This window comes from Scyliorhinus canicula, chromosome 14 (assembly GCF_902713615.1).
Source record: "Scyliorhinus canicula chromosome 14, sScyCan1.1, whole genome shotgun sequence".
Taxonomy (NCBI): domain Eukaryota; kingdom Metazoa; phylum Chordata; class Chondrichthyes; order Carcharhiniformes; family Scyliorhinidae; genus Scyliorhinus; species Scyliorhinus canicula.
This window is the reverse complement of record NC_052159.1, coordinates 65,433,863-65,449,581: the sequence shown is the minus strand read 5'-3', so window position 1 is coordinate 65,449,581 and position 15,719 is coordinate 65,433,863. Positions and strand designations below refer to the sequence as shown.

At 47.6% G+C, this 15,719-nt stretch overlaps 1 protein-coding gene across 7 annotated transcripts in view; it reads right to left on the bottom strand.

Annotated features, from left to right (window-relative positions):
* Nucleotides 1-15,719, bottom strand: part of upf3a (UPF3A regulator of nonsense mediated mRNA decay) — a 153,402-nt gene that overhangs the window by 94,673 nt on the left and 43,010 nt on the right. For 5 of the 7 annotated variants that reach the window (XM_038818912.1, XM_038818913.1, XM_038818915.1 and 2 more), the window contains exons 2-3: nt 10,625-10,731; nt 3,947-4,053 (exon numbers count right to left, since the gene is read on the bottom strand). In XM_038818912.1, the coding sequence (XP_038674840.1) occupies nt 3,947-4,053; nt 10,625-10,731 (214 nt within the window). Of the gene's footprint in view, nt 1-3,946; nt 4,054-10,624; nt 10,732-10,819; nt 11,778-15,719 lie in introns of those variants that run through there. The other 2 variants (XM_038818916.1, XM_038818917.1) reach the window with 2 other exon arrangements.

The following is a 15,719-nucleotide window of genomic DNA, read 5'->3' as shown; positions in this document are numbered from 1 at the left end:
AAAACTCAGAATTAATCTTTCTTTGTAACGTCTATGACATCAATAAATGCAACAAGTCTCGCTGAACTGCTCAAGCATGTTTCTTTTTTTTGATGAATTTCATGAATTTCTTTTTTTTTTGAAGAATTTTTATTCCAAATTTTCAACTTTTAAAATGTTACTACATTTGCCAATGCAAACAGAAGGGGGGACATGAGTATCCCCTGCTTCATACCCCGGTGCAATGAAAAATACCCTGAATTCAAATAATTCATGCGGACGCTCGCCATCAGCTCTTCATTCAGCAACTTCACCCATGCCACAACCTTCAGCCCAATCCCAAACTTTTCCAACATTGCAATCAGACAACTCCACTCCATCCGATCAAACGTCTTCTCCACATCTAATGCCACCACCACCTCCAACTCCCTGCCCTCTGTGGGGGTTAGACGCATCGCTCCTTACAAATAAGGGGTTTCATTAAAGGGTAGCTTCAGCCATCGGAAACTACGTAGGTGGTGGTCAGAGGGTAGGTAATCTCATACAGGGCCCACAGGAATATGGTTGGCAGCACAAAAAGGCAGAGGTTAGTTGACTCAATTTTGGAGGTGGATCGGCAGTACGCCACAGCCCTTACGGTGGAGTTGTTAATAGAGGGAAAGAAGCTACAATTGGAGTTTGAGCTTGAATCAACGAGGAAGATGGTAAGCCAACTTCACCGCCCACAAGGGTCATTTTATGAGCACGGGAATAAGGCCAACCATCTATTGGCTCATCAGCTTAGATGGCATGCAGCCACACGGGCGATAGCCCAGGTTAAGAATTAGGGGAGAGGGCTAGTTACTGCTCCGGACAAGATTGGTGGTGGAGTTAATGAAAGGCATGAGTTGGAAGCACTGTTGGGGTTGGAAGAGGTTATGGATTGTATCAGTTCCATGCAATTGGGAACGGCACCGGGACCGTCTAGTGGAATTCTATAAGCAGTTTGCAGCCTTGTTTGCGCCACATTTAGTGGAGATGTTCCATGATTCTCTGTCAAGGGAGCTGCTGTTAGCCACTTTGGCGCAGGCGTCAATCTCCCTGATCCCGAAAAAAGACATGGATCCCGTACAATGTGGATCTTACAGGCCTATTTCACTGTTGAATATTGATGCTAAAGTTATTAGCTAAGGTTCTGGCGAAGCATCTGGTGGAGGTGTTTGTCAGAGGTGATCTCTGAGAACCAAACAGGCGTTGTCAAGGGCAAACAGTTGTCGACCAACATTAAGAGACTTTTGAACATGGTCCTGTTGCCCTCTATGGGGCAGGTGCTTGAGGTAATCATCTCCATGGATACGGAGAAGACTTTTGATCGGGTGGAGTGGAGGCACCTCTTCGAGGTCTTGGTACGATTTGGGTTTGGACCAACATTTATCACTAGGGTGAGATTGTTGTATAGTGGCCCTACGGCTACACATCACAGTCACAGATATTGGTTGAGAGGCTGTAGATATAAAACTGTTTGAGAAGAAACTACTTCTCGCAGAGGGTGGTGAATTGATGGAACGCGCTGCCCCGTAGTGCGGTGAAGTCTGAATCATTAAATGGTTTCAAGAAAGAGACAGATATGTTTCTGATTTTAAAAATGGGTTAAAGGGATATGAGGAACAGACAGGTCCATGGATTTGAGACCAGGAAGAGATCAGCCATGATCTGATTAAATGGTGGAGCAGGCTCAAAGGGCTGAATTGCCGACTTCTGCTCCCAATTCCCACGTTCCTATGTACGGCTAGTGTCCGGACCAATGCAGTGAGCTCAAGGTATTTCCAGTAATATAGGGGCACAAGGCAGGGATGCTCACTGTCCATGTTGTTGTTTGCAGCAACAATTAAGCCTTTGGCCATCGTGCTTAAATTGTCAGGGGTGTGGAGAGGCATTGAAGGGTGGGTGGGAAGAACAAAGGGTTACCCTTTATGCAGACAATTTGTTGTTGTACGTTTCTGATCCTCTCACTAGTTTAGGAGAGATAATGGAGCTACTGAAGAAGTTTGGATCCTTCTCAAGGTTCAAACTGAATGTAAGCCAGATCAAAATCTTCCTGGTGAATCTCCTGGAGAGCAGGGCAGACTTCGGGAGACTGCCGTTTAAGCTGGCTAAGGCGAAGTTGAGATATTTAGGGATTCAGGTGGTGCATGACTGGACTCTGTTACACAATGAAACTTGGCTAATCTGGCACAGGGGGTGAAGGAGAACCGGAAGAAATGGGATGCCCTTGCGTTTTTCTTGGCGGGTAGTGTGTAGACGGTCAAAATGAACGTTTTGTCGAGGTTCTTATTTGTGTTCCAGTGTCTCCTGATTTTCTTCCCTAAATCTTTTTTCGTTAGTGTTGATAAGGTAATCTCAGCCTTTGTCTGGGCAGGTAAGATTCCCAGAATTTGAAGAGTCTTCTGCAGAGAGGGCAACAGTCGGGCGGCCTGGCGCTACCAAATTTAATGTTCTATTACTGGGCGGCGGCCATTGGGAAATTGCGAGGGTGGTTTGAGGAGTCATGACCAAGATAGGGGTGGATGGAGGAGGCCTCTCGTGTAGGGTCGTGTCTAACGGTGTTGATTATGGCCCCTCTTCTGTTTTCTCTGCCCAGGTTCTCAACAATCCCGATGGTGGCGACATACCCAAGAGTCTGGGACCAATTCAGGCAGCATTTTAGATTAGGTGCCGTGTCATTACTGTCATCAATTTGTGGGAATCATAAGTTTGCACCATCAGGGATGGATGTAATGTACAAGATTTGGAGGAGGGAGGGGGTTGAGAGGTTCAGGAATTTGTTTGTGAAGGTAGGTTTGCGGGACTGGAGGAGATGGTGGAGAGATTTCAACTCCCACGGGTGAGTGCATTTAGGCATCTGCGGGTGAGGAACTTTGCTCGTAAAGAACTGTCTTCGCTCCCCCAGCTGCCGAGGCCTACACTGATGGACAGGATGCTATCTCGAGATGAGGTACGGGAAGGGAGACGGGAAAAGCATTCTTAGAGGAGGTAAAGAGGAAGTGAGAGGAGGAACTGGGTCTGGGGCTGGAGGGAGAGGTGTAGTGTGAGATTTTGTATGGGGTGAATTCCACCTCTTCTTGTGCCAGGCTGAGCCTGATTCAGTTTAAAGTGGTCCATAGGGCATGCTTGACTAGAATGCGCATGAGTGGGTTCACCCCCAGATTAGAAGACAGGTGTGAGCATTGTTTAAGGGTGCTGGCAAACCACTCAAATCCTGGTGTTACCCCAACCCAAACTGGTTGTGGTCTGGGTCTCGGTTTTTGAGACCGTGTCGGAGATTGTGGAGGTTCGGCTGGAGCCGTGTTCATTGGTGGTGATCTTTGGGGTGTCGGACTCGGTGGAGCTTCTCGCGGGGAGGAAGACTGGTATATCTTGGCCTTCGTCTTTCTGATAGCCCGGAGACGAGTCCTGTTTGGATGAAGGTCAGCAGTGCCACCGAAGGCCTCAGCATGGTTGGGGTACTTGGCAGAGTTCCTGAGATTTGAAAGATTACATACACCTTGAGAGGTCGGAAGAAGGGTTCTATTCCAGGTGAAAGCCATTCATCACCTTCTTTCAGCACCTGTTTGTGGCCAGCAGCTGCCGGGCGAGAGAAGAAACGAAGAGCGGGGGGAGTCGGGCCGAGGCGGGGTAGGGGATTTCGGGTTTGCTACTTTTACTTTGCTGAGATAAAAATGACTAATTGTTTGTATTATATTGAAACGCCTTTGTATGTGAGAATTTGGCAAAGTTTGGGAAAAATAATTTGTTTTTTAAATCCTGGATTCCAATAGGTAAATATTTTGTGCAGATAATAATCCAACCTAATGTTGTTTGGCACAAATACTATTGTGCAAGTTGCTGTCGGCTGAACTTTGTAGAAGATGTAAGTCATGAGGGGTTCCTGTGAAAAATAGGAAATATGGATTGTTTGATCAGTAATTAAAATTTGTTGCATCTTTACCTTTATTATCAATGAAGATATATCCATCAAATCGGTCTCTGAAGAGAATTATGTCATCAGGGTTTTTAAAATTGATGTAAGCTCTAGAGAACAGGTGGGGGTAAAGGCTATATGCAAAATAAAAATATACAGTTGATAATATCATACTGATAATACAAATGTATGCAGTAAACAGTTTGAATAAAAGTGATAGACAAGTAAAAGAACCCAAACATTTATGAACCTCTGCAAAGATCATTAGTAATAAACAAGAAAAATCCATTCAATTGCTTCTAACTCATCTGCCCTTTTACTTAAATTTACTGAGGGGAATTGATGAAAACAGAAAGCAGGCGCGATCTATCGGCCTCACCGCGCCCGACTCAGGATGTGACGAGGCTGGTAAATCTGGCGAGAGGCCTTTCTAAAACTTTTAGTACAGAGATTTAATTTTTTTCAATGGAGGATAAGTGAAAACCCCTGGTGGGAGGCTGGTGGCATAGTTGTATTGTCACTGGACTAGTAATCCAAAGACCCAGAGTAATGCTCTGGGGACCCAGTTTCGAATCTCACCATGGCAGATGGTGAAATTTGAATTCAAGAAAAGTCTGGAATTTAAAGTCTAATGATGACCATGAAACCATTGTCAATTGTTATAAAAATCCATCTGGATTACTAATGTCCTTTAGGGAAGGAAATCTGCCAGCCCTACCTGGTCTGGCCTACACGTGACTCCAGATCCAATGCAATGTGTGGTTGACTCTTAAATGCCCTCTGAAATACCACTCAGTCCAAGGGCAATTAGGGATGGGCAATAAATGTTGGCCCAGCCAGCGATGCCCACATCCCGTTAATTAATAAAAAATGTTTTAAATACCTAAAGTGACTGCAATTCAATCAGTGGTCTGTGTTTATTAATAAGGTAAGAGGTGGAAGTGAGAAAACACTCGATAGTGGGTTAGCCATTTGAGTTACTTGGAGGAGATGAGATGTCTACAGTTGTCTTCATAAGGGATAAAATTATTCAAATTGCTTCCCAGATCAAAGAAAATATTTGGGAATGGGAGATGACAAGCTTTAATCTCTAGCTGGGATATATCAAGGTGCCATGTTGCCAGTGTGACAGATTGCAGGTTTTGGGTTTAATCTGTGAATTTTCTCATAGAAGCAGTTAATTGGATCTTGGAAGGAGCTTCGAAAAACAATGAAAGAAATCTGCCAGGAGCTGGAACCAGAAGCAAAAGGGCTATCAGAAACAAAGGGTGATGTTTGATCTTGTAGTCATTGAGGAGGAAAGTTGTGAAACCCATGTGAGAGTGGGGGTGTTCACAATTGTGAGGTGTTTATGGAGAGTTGGGTGCCAGTGGAAGGACCTGAAAAATCTCATAGCTTAGAGAAGAGCAGGAATACTCAGGGGAATCAAAGAGAATTTCTGAGAGCTATGACACAATTTAGATTGGTCCCAAGAGAAATGAAGGAATCCTCAAGATCTTGTCAAGTATAGTGGAACACTTGGGTGGAAATAAAAATAGAACGAGAAGCAATCTGTTTAGATATTCAGGCTTGAAGAGTAAGAGTAAATACTGGGCGAGTTTCTTTGGCTTCCCCATGGCATCTTTCTCAGAGGTGGGAGGCAGTCTGCTGTTGGCCAGCATCACGATCTTCTCGTCTCACTGCTACCAATGGGATTTCCAATTAATCCACCCCAGGCTACCAGGAAACCCACAGCAGGGATATGCCATCAGTGGAAACAGCATGAACAGCTGGAAGATCTTGCCCATAGTGTTAAGATGGTAGTACTTGTTTTGTTTAATACTTGTATAGTACAAGCTTTTGTTTGAAGCATGAAACTTTATTACATAATTAAGTTGAGTTCAAATTTACTTTTAAAGTTACTGGTCTCCCTTGAGATCATAACAATATTTAGTCTTTGAAAACAATGTGTTCAGAGCAAGCAAAACAAGCAATAAATTTGTACAAAGCAATAGTTAGGTCATAGCTGCAGTCCTGTGTGCCAATCGGACACCCTATTCTAGGAAGGCACTAAAGTCAGAGAGAGCTTGCATAAAAGTAGTACCTTTCACAACCTATGAATGTTATAAAGCACTTTACAGCTAATTACGTAATTTTAACATGTAATCGCCAATGTAATGTAGTTCAGTTTGGGAACAGGCAGAGACAGGTGAAGATTTGGTCCTGCATTGGCTGTAACTAGGGGTGAGAGTGACCAAGTAAAAGGGGCGGGATTCGGGTTCCGTTGCCAAAATCATGACAGGCGCCGATTAGACGCTAAATCGCAATTCTCCATCACCTTGACAGTGGCGTAAATGTGGTCCAGAATGCACGTACAGTAGACACCATTTACATGTCATTTGCAGGTCCGATCCAGTATTCACAGGGGCCACCGTGATTCTCCGCCTCCGATGGGCCAGGTTACCGAAGGGGCAGTTCGCTTGTGCTTTTAAAAACCGTGGAATCGGCGTCGTGGCTGATGAGGGAGAGAGAGGAGGTAGGACACAAGGTGCGACTGTGGGCTGCTGGGCCAGACACTGGCGAGGCTGATAGGATGGGGAGGGTCCTGCCAGGGCTGGGAGAGGGGGGGGGCGGGTGACAGGGTACAGGCCGAATGGCCTGGGTGACCTCCCACAGTACTGGGATGTCCAGGCGCGGATCGGCATTACAGTGGCCTGCAAGACAGCCACCCTGTTGAGCACCCAACTGACCACCCACCTTAGCCCCTGCAGAGTGACACTGGCCATATGGGTGCCTCTACCCACCCCCCCCCCCCCCCCATCCCGGCTTCCAGCTGGCACTCACCGACAGGGCATCAGGTGGCCCACCCAAAGGCAGCGGCCACTGTAGCCACTACAGGGCGTCAGTCGGGGACTGCGGAACACAAAGCTGGCAAGGGCAGCCGACGATACCGGCCTTGGATGGGTCCGGGAGGGGGGGATACATGCGGTGGGGAGAGACTGCTGTGCCACCATGCAGCCCATTGTACCTAGTTGGGCATAGGTGCGCACCATGCTAACATGTCAGCGCTGCTCGAGGAGGAGAGAGCTGCAGCAGTGGAGCGTGCAGCAGCGGATCATACAGCAGCAGTGCCTGCCTCAGAAAAACAGGAGGCAACCACCCTGGATGGAGAGCCGGCCACAAACAGACCGAGGAGGAGGAGGTGCTAAGGAGTCACTGCAAGAGGCCTTGCGTGTTACCGGCAGCGCCTGTCATTCAAAGACCGCTGGGAGAGGCATGCCATCGAAGACTCTGGCTGAGCAGGGAGGCAGTGAGATATATCTGCCAGATCATGGCGCACCTGGCACCGCAGGGGTATGGGGGAGGGCACACGCTCCCTATGGCCGTCAAGGTGACGGTCGCCCTCAACCTTTACACTACGGGTCCTTCCAGGCACCAAGTGGGGACCTGTCTGGGATCTACAGACCTCGGTGCACAGGTGCATCCGCATCGTAATGGAGACCCTGTATGCCCAGGCGGCTAGCTCAATACATCCATTTCAATGTGAACCGAGCCAACCAGGATGTTCGAGCAGCGGGGTTCGCCACCATCGATGGGATGCCCAGGGTTAGGGTGTGATTGACAGGATGCATGTCGTCCTACAAACACCTGCAGGTGACAGGGCGCTCTATACCAACCAAAAGAGATTCCACTTGATGAACTTGTAGCTGATATGTGACCATCAGCTTTGCAACATATATGTCTGCGCCCAATTCGCGGGCAGTGTGCACGCCTTCATCCTGGCATACTCGGTGATTCCTGACATGTTTGAGATGCCCCCCCAGTGGGGGGGTTGGCTCCTGGACGACAGCAGTTATCCACTGCAGCCGTGGCTAATGACACCACAGTTTCAGGCTTCTGGCCACAGACCGACGCAGAGACCTGCTACGACACCCATACAGCGACCAGGTCCATGATCAAGCGGTGCTTTGGTCTCCTGAAGATGCAGTTTAGATGCCTGGACCACTCTAGTGGGGCCCTCCAGTATGGTGCTGAGAGGGTTGCTTGCATCGTAGCTGCCTGCTGCATCCTCTACAACATCGCGCAACAGAGGGGCGACATGCTGGAGGAGGAGGAGGAAGGCCAGTCCTCATCCAATGTGGGGGATGCGGGAGAGGGGAAGGATGGGCAGGACATGGAGCCCAGGCAGGCATGGGAGGCCGCACAACATGTGCGCCAGGGCCAACCCACACGGCATACTCTGATCACCTCCAGGTTCACCAACTGCCCAACTGCTCCAGGTTCACCAACTGGGGGGGGGGGGGGGGGGGGGGGGCATGAAAAGTATTTTTCTGCGAGCAGCTCAACAGATCATTACGTACATGAAAAGAAAAGGAAATAAAAGAAAATACATAATAGGGCATCACAAGGTACACAATGTAACTACATAACACTGGCATTGGGTGAAGCATACAGGGGTGTCGTGTTAATGAGGTCAGTCTATAAGAGGCTTGTTTAGGAGTCTGGTAACAGCGGGGAAGAAGCTGCTTTTGAGTCTGTTCGTGTGTGTTCTCAGACTTTTGTATCTCCTGCCCAATGGAAGAAGTTGGAAGAGTGAGTAAGCCAGGTGGGAGGGGTCTTTGATTATGCTGCCCGCTTTTCCCAGGCAGTGGGAGGTGTAGATGCAGTCAATGGATGGGAGGCAGGTTAGTGTGATGGACTGGGCTGTGTTCACGACTCTCTGAAGTTTCTTGCGGTCTTGGGCCGAGCAGTTGCCATACCAGGTTGTGATGCAGCCATATAGGATGCTTTCTATGGTGCATCTGTGAAAGTTGGTAAGAGTTAATGTGGACATGCCGAATTTCCTTAGTTTTCTGAGGAAGTATAGGCGCTGTTGTGCTTTCTTGTTGGTAGTGTCAACATAGGTGGACCAGGACAGATTTTTGGAGACGTGTAACCCTAGGAATTGAAAATGCTAACCATCTCCACCTCGGCCCCGTTGATGTTGACAGGGGTGTGTAAAGTACTTTGCTTTCTGAAGTCAATGACCAGCTCTTTAGTTTTGCTGGCATTGAGGGAGAGATTGTTGTCGCTGCACCACTCCACTAGGTTCTCAATCTCCCTCCTGTATTCTGACTTGTCGTTATTAGAGATCTGGCCCACTATGGTCGTATCGTCAGCTAACTTGTAGATAGAGTCGGGTCTCGGCTGGTCGGGTGCGGAGGATCGCTGGGTGAGCCTCTGGCAATGGCCCACCAGCCGCGTGGAGTACTCCGCGATCACGCCAATTCTCGGGTCCCGGAGAATCGTCGGTCCGGTGCCGGGTCCGATTTCGGCGTGAAATTGGATTCTCAGCCCCCGCGCCAAACCCAATTTCAGCGCGGGGCTGCGGAGAATCCAGCTGCCCATTTCCATTGCTTTTTAAAAATATGGTGATCTTGCACAAAACATTATTTTTTAATGAAGTGACAATTCAAAAAATGAATGTAGAACGAAGAACAAAGAAAGGTACAGCATAGGAACAGGCCATTCGGCCCTCCAAGCCTGCGCCGACCATGCTGCCCGTCTAAACTAAAATCTTCTACACTTCCGGGGTCCGTATCCCTCTATTCCCATCCTATTCATGTATTTTCCAAAATGCCCCTTAAACGTCACTATCGTCCCTGCTTCCACCACCTCCTCTGGCAGAGAGTTCCAGGCACCCATTACCCTCTGTGTAAAAAAGCTTGCCTCGTACATCTCCTCTAAAGCTTGCCACTCGCACCTTAAACCTATGCCCCCCAGTAATTGACCCCTCTACTCTGGAAAAAAGACTGTTACTATCCACTCTGTCCAGGCCCCTCATAATTTCATAGACCTCTATCAGGTCGCCCCTCAACCTCCTTCGTTCCAGTGAGAACAAACCAAGTTTATTCAACCTCTCCTCATAGCTAATGCCCTCCATACCAGGCAACATCCTGGTAAATCTCTTCTGCACCCTCTCTAAAGCCTCCACATCCTTCTGGTAGTGTGGCGACCAGAATTGAACACTACATTCCAAGTGTGGCCTAACTAAGGTTCTATACAGCTGCAACATGAATTGCCAATTCTTATACTCAATGCCCAGGCCAATGAATGGAAAGCATGCCATATGCCTTCTTGACTACCTTCTTCACCTGTGTTGCCCCTTTCAGTGACCTGTGGACCTGTACACCAAGATCTCTCTGACTGTCAATACTCTTGAGGGTGTACAAAATGATACTTGTGATTTTCAAAAATTGAAACACATTCTAGAACATAAACTACATAGTGGAGAATAATGAACTCCACTTAGATTAGAATTATAAAGAATGATTATCAAGTCCTGAATCAATTCTATTCAAAACTTATATTCCTACACCATTTAGTGTGCATTATTGGATCCCCCTTTATAAATGCATCTAATAATAATAATTCTAATCTTTATTAGTGTCACAAGTAGGCTTACATTAGCGCTGCAATGAAGTTACTATGAAAATCCCCTAGTCGCCACACTACGGCACCTGTTCGGGTAAACAGGGAAAATTCTGAATGTCTAATTCATCTAACAAGCACATCTTTCGGGACTTGTGGGAGGAAACCAGAGCACCCTGAAGAAACCCACAGACACGGGGAGAACGTACAAACTCCGCACAGTGACCCAAGCGGGAATCGAATCCGTGTCCCTGGTGCTGTGAAGCACGTGTTGTATTATATTATATTCCTTTTAAAAACAATTCTTATTCATACCTTATATCTGCAGCACAAAATTCAAAATAATCATGTGTTGGTAGTGGGTGCAGTTGTTCCTCTAGCAGTGCTCTGGTTAGGTTAGGAGGTAAACGCCGAATCACTACCTGCAAACATATGAATAAAAGGATTAGGGAGATTTTCAGGAAGTACAACATTAATAAGATAATGATGTATGAGGAAAACTACTCCCACCTTCATTCCTCCGGAGATATCCTAAAGGTCCCCCTCTAAATCACATCCAGCTGTTTTTTAAATGATTCTCACATTTCTGCCTCCACCAATGCTGTCTGGTGCGTCCAGGAAGTCAAATTGCTGCATCCATAATGTGGGTGAAGAGTTAATATGCTTCTCGCTTTTTGAGCAAATGTCTGCTTCTAATTTTCAGCCCACATAACTGGCTACAGCGATGCAGAAAGGAGAGACAAATGTGTCAAGTCTCCCCCTGTCAGTACACAGCCTCTACATCAACAAGTCTTCTGTATGCCTCCTTATGGTGACACACAGAAACTAGACCCCTCATGGCCCTAAGCTCAAGCTTCTGAGGTGGTTGGGCCCCCAGACATACAGCACACAGGCCCACTGGCACATAGGACACATTGTTGCTGATGTACCAAACTCCCAGAAATGGGCAAATAGCTCCACTGCTATTAGATATCTCAGGAGAGATTAAAGCTAAGGAGTTCCACTCCATTCCTCAAGGAAGATCCTTGACTCATTGTCTGCTGATGCTTCATCCTGAGTCATTTTCCTTGGCAGTCTTTGCCAGTGGTGATTTGCCATTGCGTTCCATTCTCATGGGTAGAGTGAGGAGCAAGTTCCCATGTCAATAGTCAAAATGGGAATTGATCCTGCGCTGTTGGCATTATTCTGAACTACATGCTAGCCCTCTAGCCAACTGAGCTAACCAGCCTCAACCAAGGGAGTAAAACCTGACATAAAATCTGGAGTGGATCCCAAAACAGAGACTAACTCTGTCATCTTTCCGCCATCTCTTGCAGCCAAGCCAGTGCTCTGAATACCTTTGAACCCAGCTGGGGAGCTTCAGGAAAGTCTAGAGTCTCCATAAATTAATGGATAACAACTCTCATGTGACCCTAACATGATAATGGTGGTGCGACAAAATATAAGCACAACAAAGAGAATGTGGCAGAGGTGGGAAGCTGATTAAAGGATAGAAAATGTGTTTTTCAGATTGAAAAGATGTAAAGTTTACATTGTAAACAATGATACCCATTATTGATCAGCGATAGGACCATTGACATTCTTGATAAACCATTGAAAGTTGAAATCAGGACTTCTGGTGAAGGTGATATGCTGACCAGATGCACGTCAGGTGGCTCTCCTCCAAACCAGAACCAGAAAGGACACTTTTAGTTGAATTCTGCCCAAAGTTTGAAGACCAAACTACCTCAATAACGAGAAAAAAACAACCACGGCAAACGGGAGCTCGAGGGGCTGAAAAGACGGCAGAAGTGGCGGAAAAAGCCACAAGCAGCAAGCGCGCGAGGCGCCGGACCCATGAGGTGAACGATCCCCGGCCGCCCAGGAGAGAGGGAGACCAACGACCCGAGCATCAGCTTCACCCCCCCCACCCACCCCCGCAGCCCCAACTGGGAGACGGATGGAAGAACTTCTTCATGAAGGAGTTGACCGCCACGAAAGAGACGATCAGGACAGAAATCCAGGTGGCTGTCAAGGTGGCGATGGCCACCATGTAAAAGGCTATTGATGGGCTGGGGAAGAAAGTGGAGACACAGGATAAGACAATCCTTGACCTGGAGAAGGCCTCGATGGACCAGAGCAACAGAATCATTGCCCTGGAAGCTGAAAAGGTTGGTAAAAAGGCCCAGGAGAATTTAAGGGGAAAGTCGAGGACCAAGAGAACAGATCCCGATGACAGAATTTTCAGATCGTGGGCAGGGGTCCAACGAGCTACGTCGCCCAAATGCTGGGAGACTTAGTCAGGAGAACCAACCTCCCCAAACGCTAGAGCTCGACAGAGCGTACAGGTCACTTAGGCCGAAATCCAAAGCCCGGGAGCGGCCGTGGGCAATCATTGCAAAGCACCACCCATACCAGGAACCTGAGAGGATCCTGTAGCCACCTGGGGTGACCACTGCCCAACACAAAATGGAAGATTGCAAGGAATGCAGGGAAATTGGACATGTTGTAAAAGCAAGCAGCTTGCAAAGCGCTTGTACATTCAGACTACTGCAGAAACCAGTTTTGACTGCTGCAGAAACCAGACAGCACTATGAAAAGAAAACAGTTTGCATACTAATGAGGCGATACCGGGCGATCTCCAGATACAATGGAAACAAGTTAAACACAGATCGATACATTGAATGGAAGGCCAGACTTTTCGGCGCCAAAGAAGCCCAAAACAATAAGTCCCAAGAACCACCCCAGTGATCGAGGGATTGCCCCGCTATTGGGGAATTCAAATCAATCGACTGGGAAGAGACCCAATCGATTGCGAGAGTATAGAGGGTCCGCCCAGGTGGACGCAAGACCCTGAGAGAAGTATAAGACAGAGACCGCAACCCCAGCTCTCTCTCTCTGCCAGCCTCTCCTTGACCAGCCAACTCTCCCAGCAGAACACCGTTGCAGCAGAAGAACCTTGAGGAGGAGAGGTCTGGACAGCAGCCGCCAACAAGTCACAATGCACGCTACGAGAGTAGACACTCCTGACCCCCTGTAGTCCATAACTACTGGAAGCCTGTGGACCCAGGACAAAGCTAGAGGCCTTTGTTCTCTGATCCGGCAGTCCCCTTATCCAGATAAGTATTTGGCCTATTAGTAGTAGGATTAGCCTAGTCTTATAGTTTAATATGCATGATTAGTAGATTACTGTAATATAATAAACGTGTCTTGTTTGAACTTACTAATTGGTGTATGGATTTATTGCTTTGAACTTGACCTTGAAACTTGTGGCGGTATCTTAACGATACCTGCCGATTCTAAAGCTAAGGAACGAAACAGAGCCAAATTGAGTGTTAAGCACATTCACCCAGAACGAGCAACAATTAGTGGCGACCCAGATGGGACTCGATTAGAAGTGCCCCCCCCCCCCCCCCCCACTCCGAGAGAACCCAGAAATTTGAATCTGAAATTCAATTGGGAAAAGGAAAAACCACAAGTGTTCAAGTAGTTCAAACCAATACTCCTTATTCGGAAGTGTGTTTTTGCATGCGTAACTAACAGGGTTGTAAGGTAAAACCGAGAGATTTTTGTTGCGACAAACTGTCGGGAGTTTTATAATTCGGAACATAGCAAAAGCCGTACCCGTATTTTATAAGCATTGCCTTATTATCTCTTGTTCCAAATTTAAGAGAGCATAGGAGAAAAAGAAATGGCCATGCAGGCAATGGAAAGCCTCATGAACCCAGAGCAGTTCGTGGTCGCAGCGACCAACAGCAGCAGAGTAGGTCAGTGTCCCGTTTGGGAGCTGGAACTCAGGAAGTACCTCAAAGGGAAAGGATGGCCCCTTTGGAGGGAGTTTTGTTTGAATGAGGAGACAGGTCCCGGGAGTATAGGACATACTTGGTGGGAGAACCTATCTGGAATTCACAAGAAGAATTTAGGTAAAGCACGTAAGCCGACGGCAATTGTGTCCTGCTTGGCACAATTGTGAGGCACAGAGGAGGTCGTCAGGACGCTCCGAGCAGAGTTAGAGGAGAAAAATAGAATGAGCAAAGTGGATGTCAGGGACATCGAAAAGGAGAATTTAGGATTAAGACAACGACAGGCAGATAAGGATAGAGAGGGGGATGATGCCAAGAGGACACATCAGTCTTGTCTAGCCCAACTGAGCAGCTCTCAAGTTCAGTATGAAAAAGCCTATCAAGATGTGCAGCGTGCAGTCTTAATAAGAGAAGAGTCAGAAAAGCAGGTAGAGACACTGAAGAAGCAGTGTAGCGACCTAAAGGCAGCTTTAAAGGCACTCCATGCTGCCACCACTGAGCAAAGGCAAAGCACAGTGGACCACGCTAAATGTAGGAAGCAGATTGCGCAGCTGCAATCTCTGCTTTCTGTGCAGAATGGCTTCCAAGAGACCTTTGGAACACAGTTAGAAGAAGAAAATGACCCAGATTGGCAGGAATTAAGTGAAACAATGCAGCGCTATGTTCAGGAAACATGTGCGCTAGCAGCGCAGCAGAAAAGGAAAGCGCCCCAACCCCCCACAGATCAGATAGCAGCCGCACCAATGGACCCAGTCACCACCCAAAGAAAAGCAACCTCAGAAGGCGCACCCGAGATCACGTACACCACCCCCTTAACCGTAACACAACTAAGGGACGCGTGTGAGAAAATCACCCCGTTCCTCCCCACTGCAGACCCCCACCAATTCTTCGCACGAGTGAAACAGCAGGCGACCACGTACGGCCTGGATGAGCAAGAGCAGGTTAAGCTCACAGTTTTGATTTTAGACTCATCAGTTGTAGCAGCCCTCCCCGACCCACAGAACGTTGGAGGAGGCACCCTCGAATAGATGCATACAGCTATTTTAGATGCAATAGGGTACAATAGAGGAGACCCAGTCGAAGGCTTAAATAAGTGTAGGCAGAAAAGGACCGAGCGCCCCACAGCATTCGCAGGAAGGCTGTGGATTCATTTCACTGCCGTTTTTGGTGATTTAGACCGCGCACATTTAACCCGAGATAATATGGTTAAATGGACCCGCACAATCATCTCCCACGCCACAGATGCAGGATAGAATGTGTGCTCCAATTATGACCCCTCAGAAGAGGCCCATAATGAAAAATGGGTATTGAAAAGATTGTCCCGCGCTTGGGAGCAATCTGTCCACGGCAAGGTAACAGTAAAGAACCCCGAAGAAGCTCAGGCTGCAGCAGATATTCAGGCAGTGAGAGCACACCAAAACCCCGCTTGGGTAAATGAGGGAAAGAACAGCCCCCCACAGAAGTCACAGGAATGTTATAACTGCGGACAGTTAGGGCATTTTGCGAAGGAATGCAACGCCCCGCAGAAATCTCAGAGAGGCCAGCAGACAGGCACTCTGAACAGGAACAAAGCTAAGCCTATCCATAGTATAGGGACGCAGTCAGGACAGACCAATGTGGACGGAACG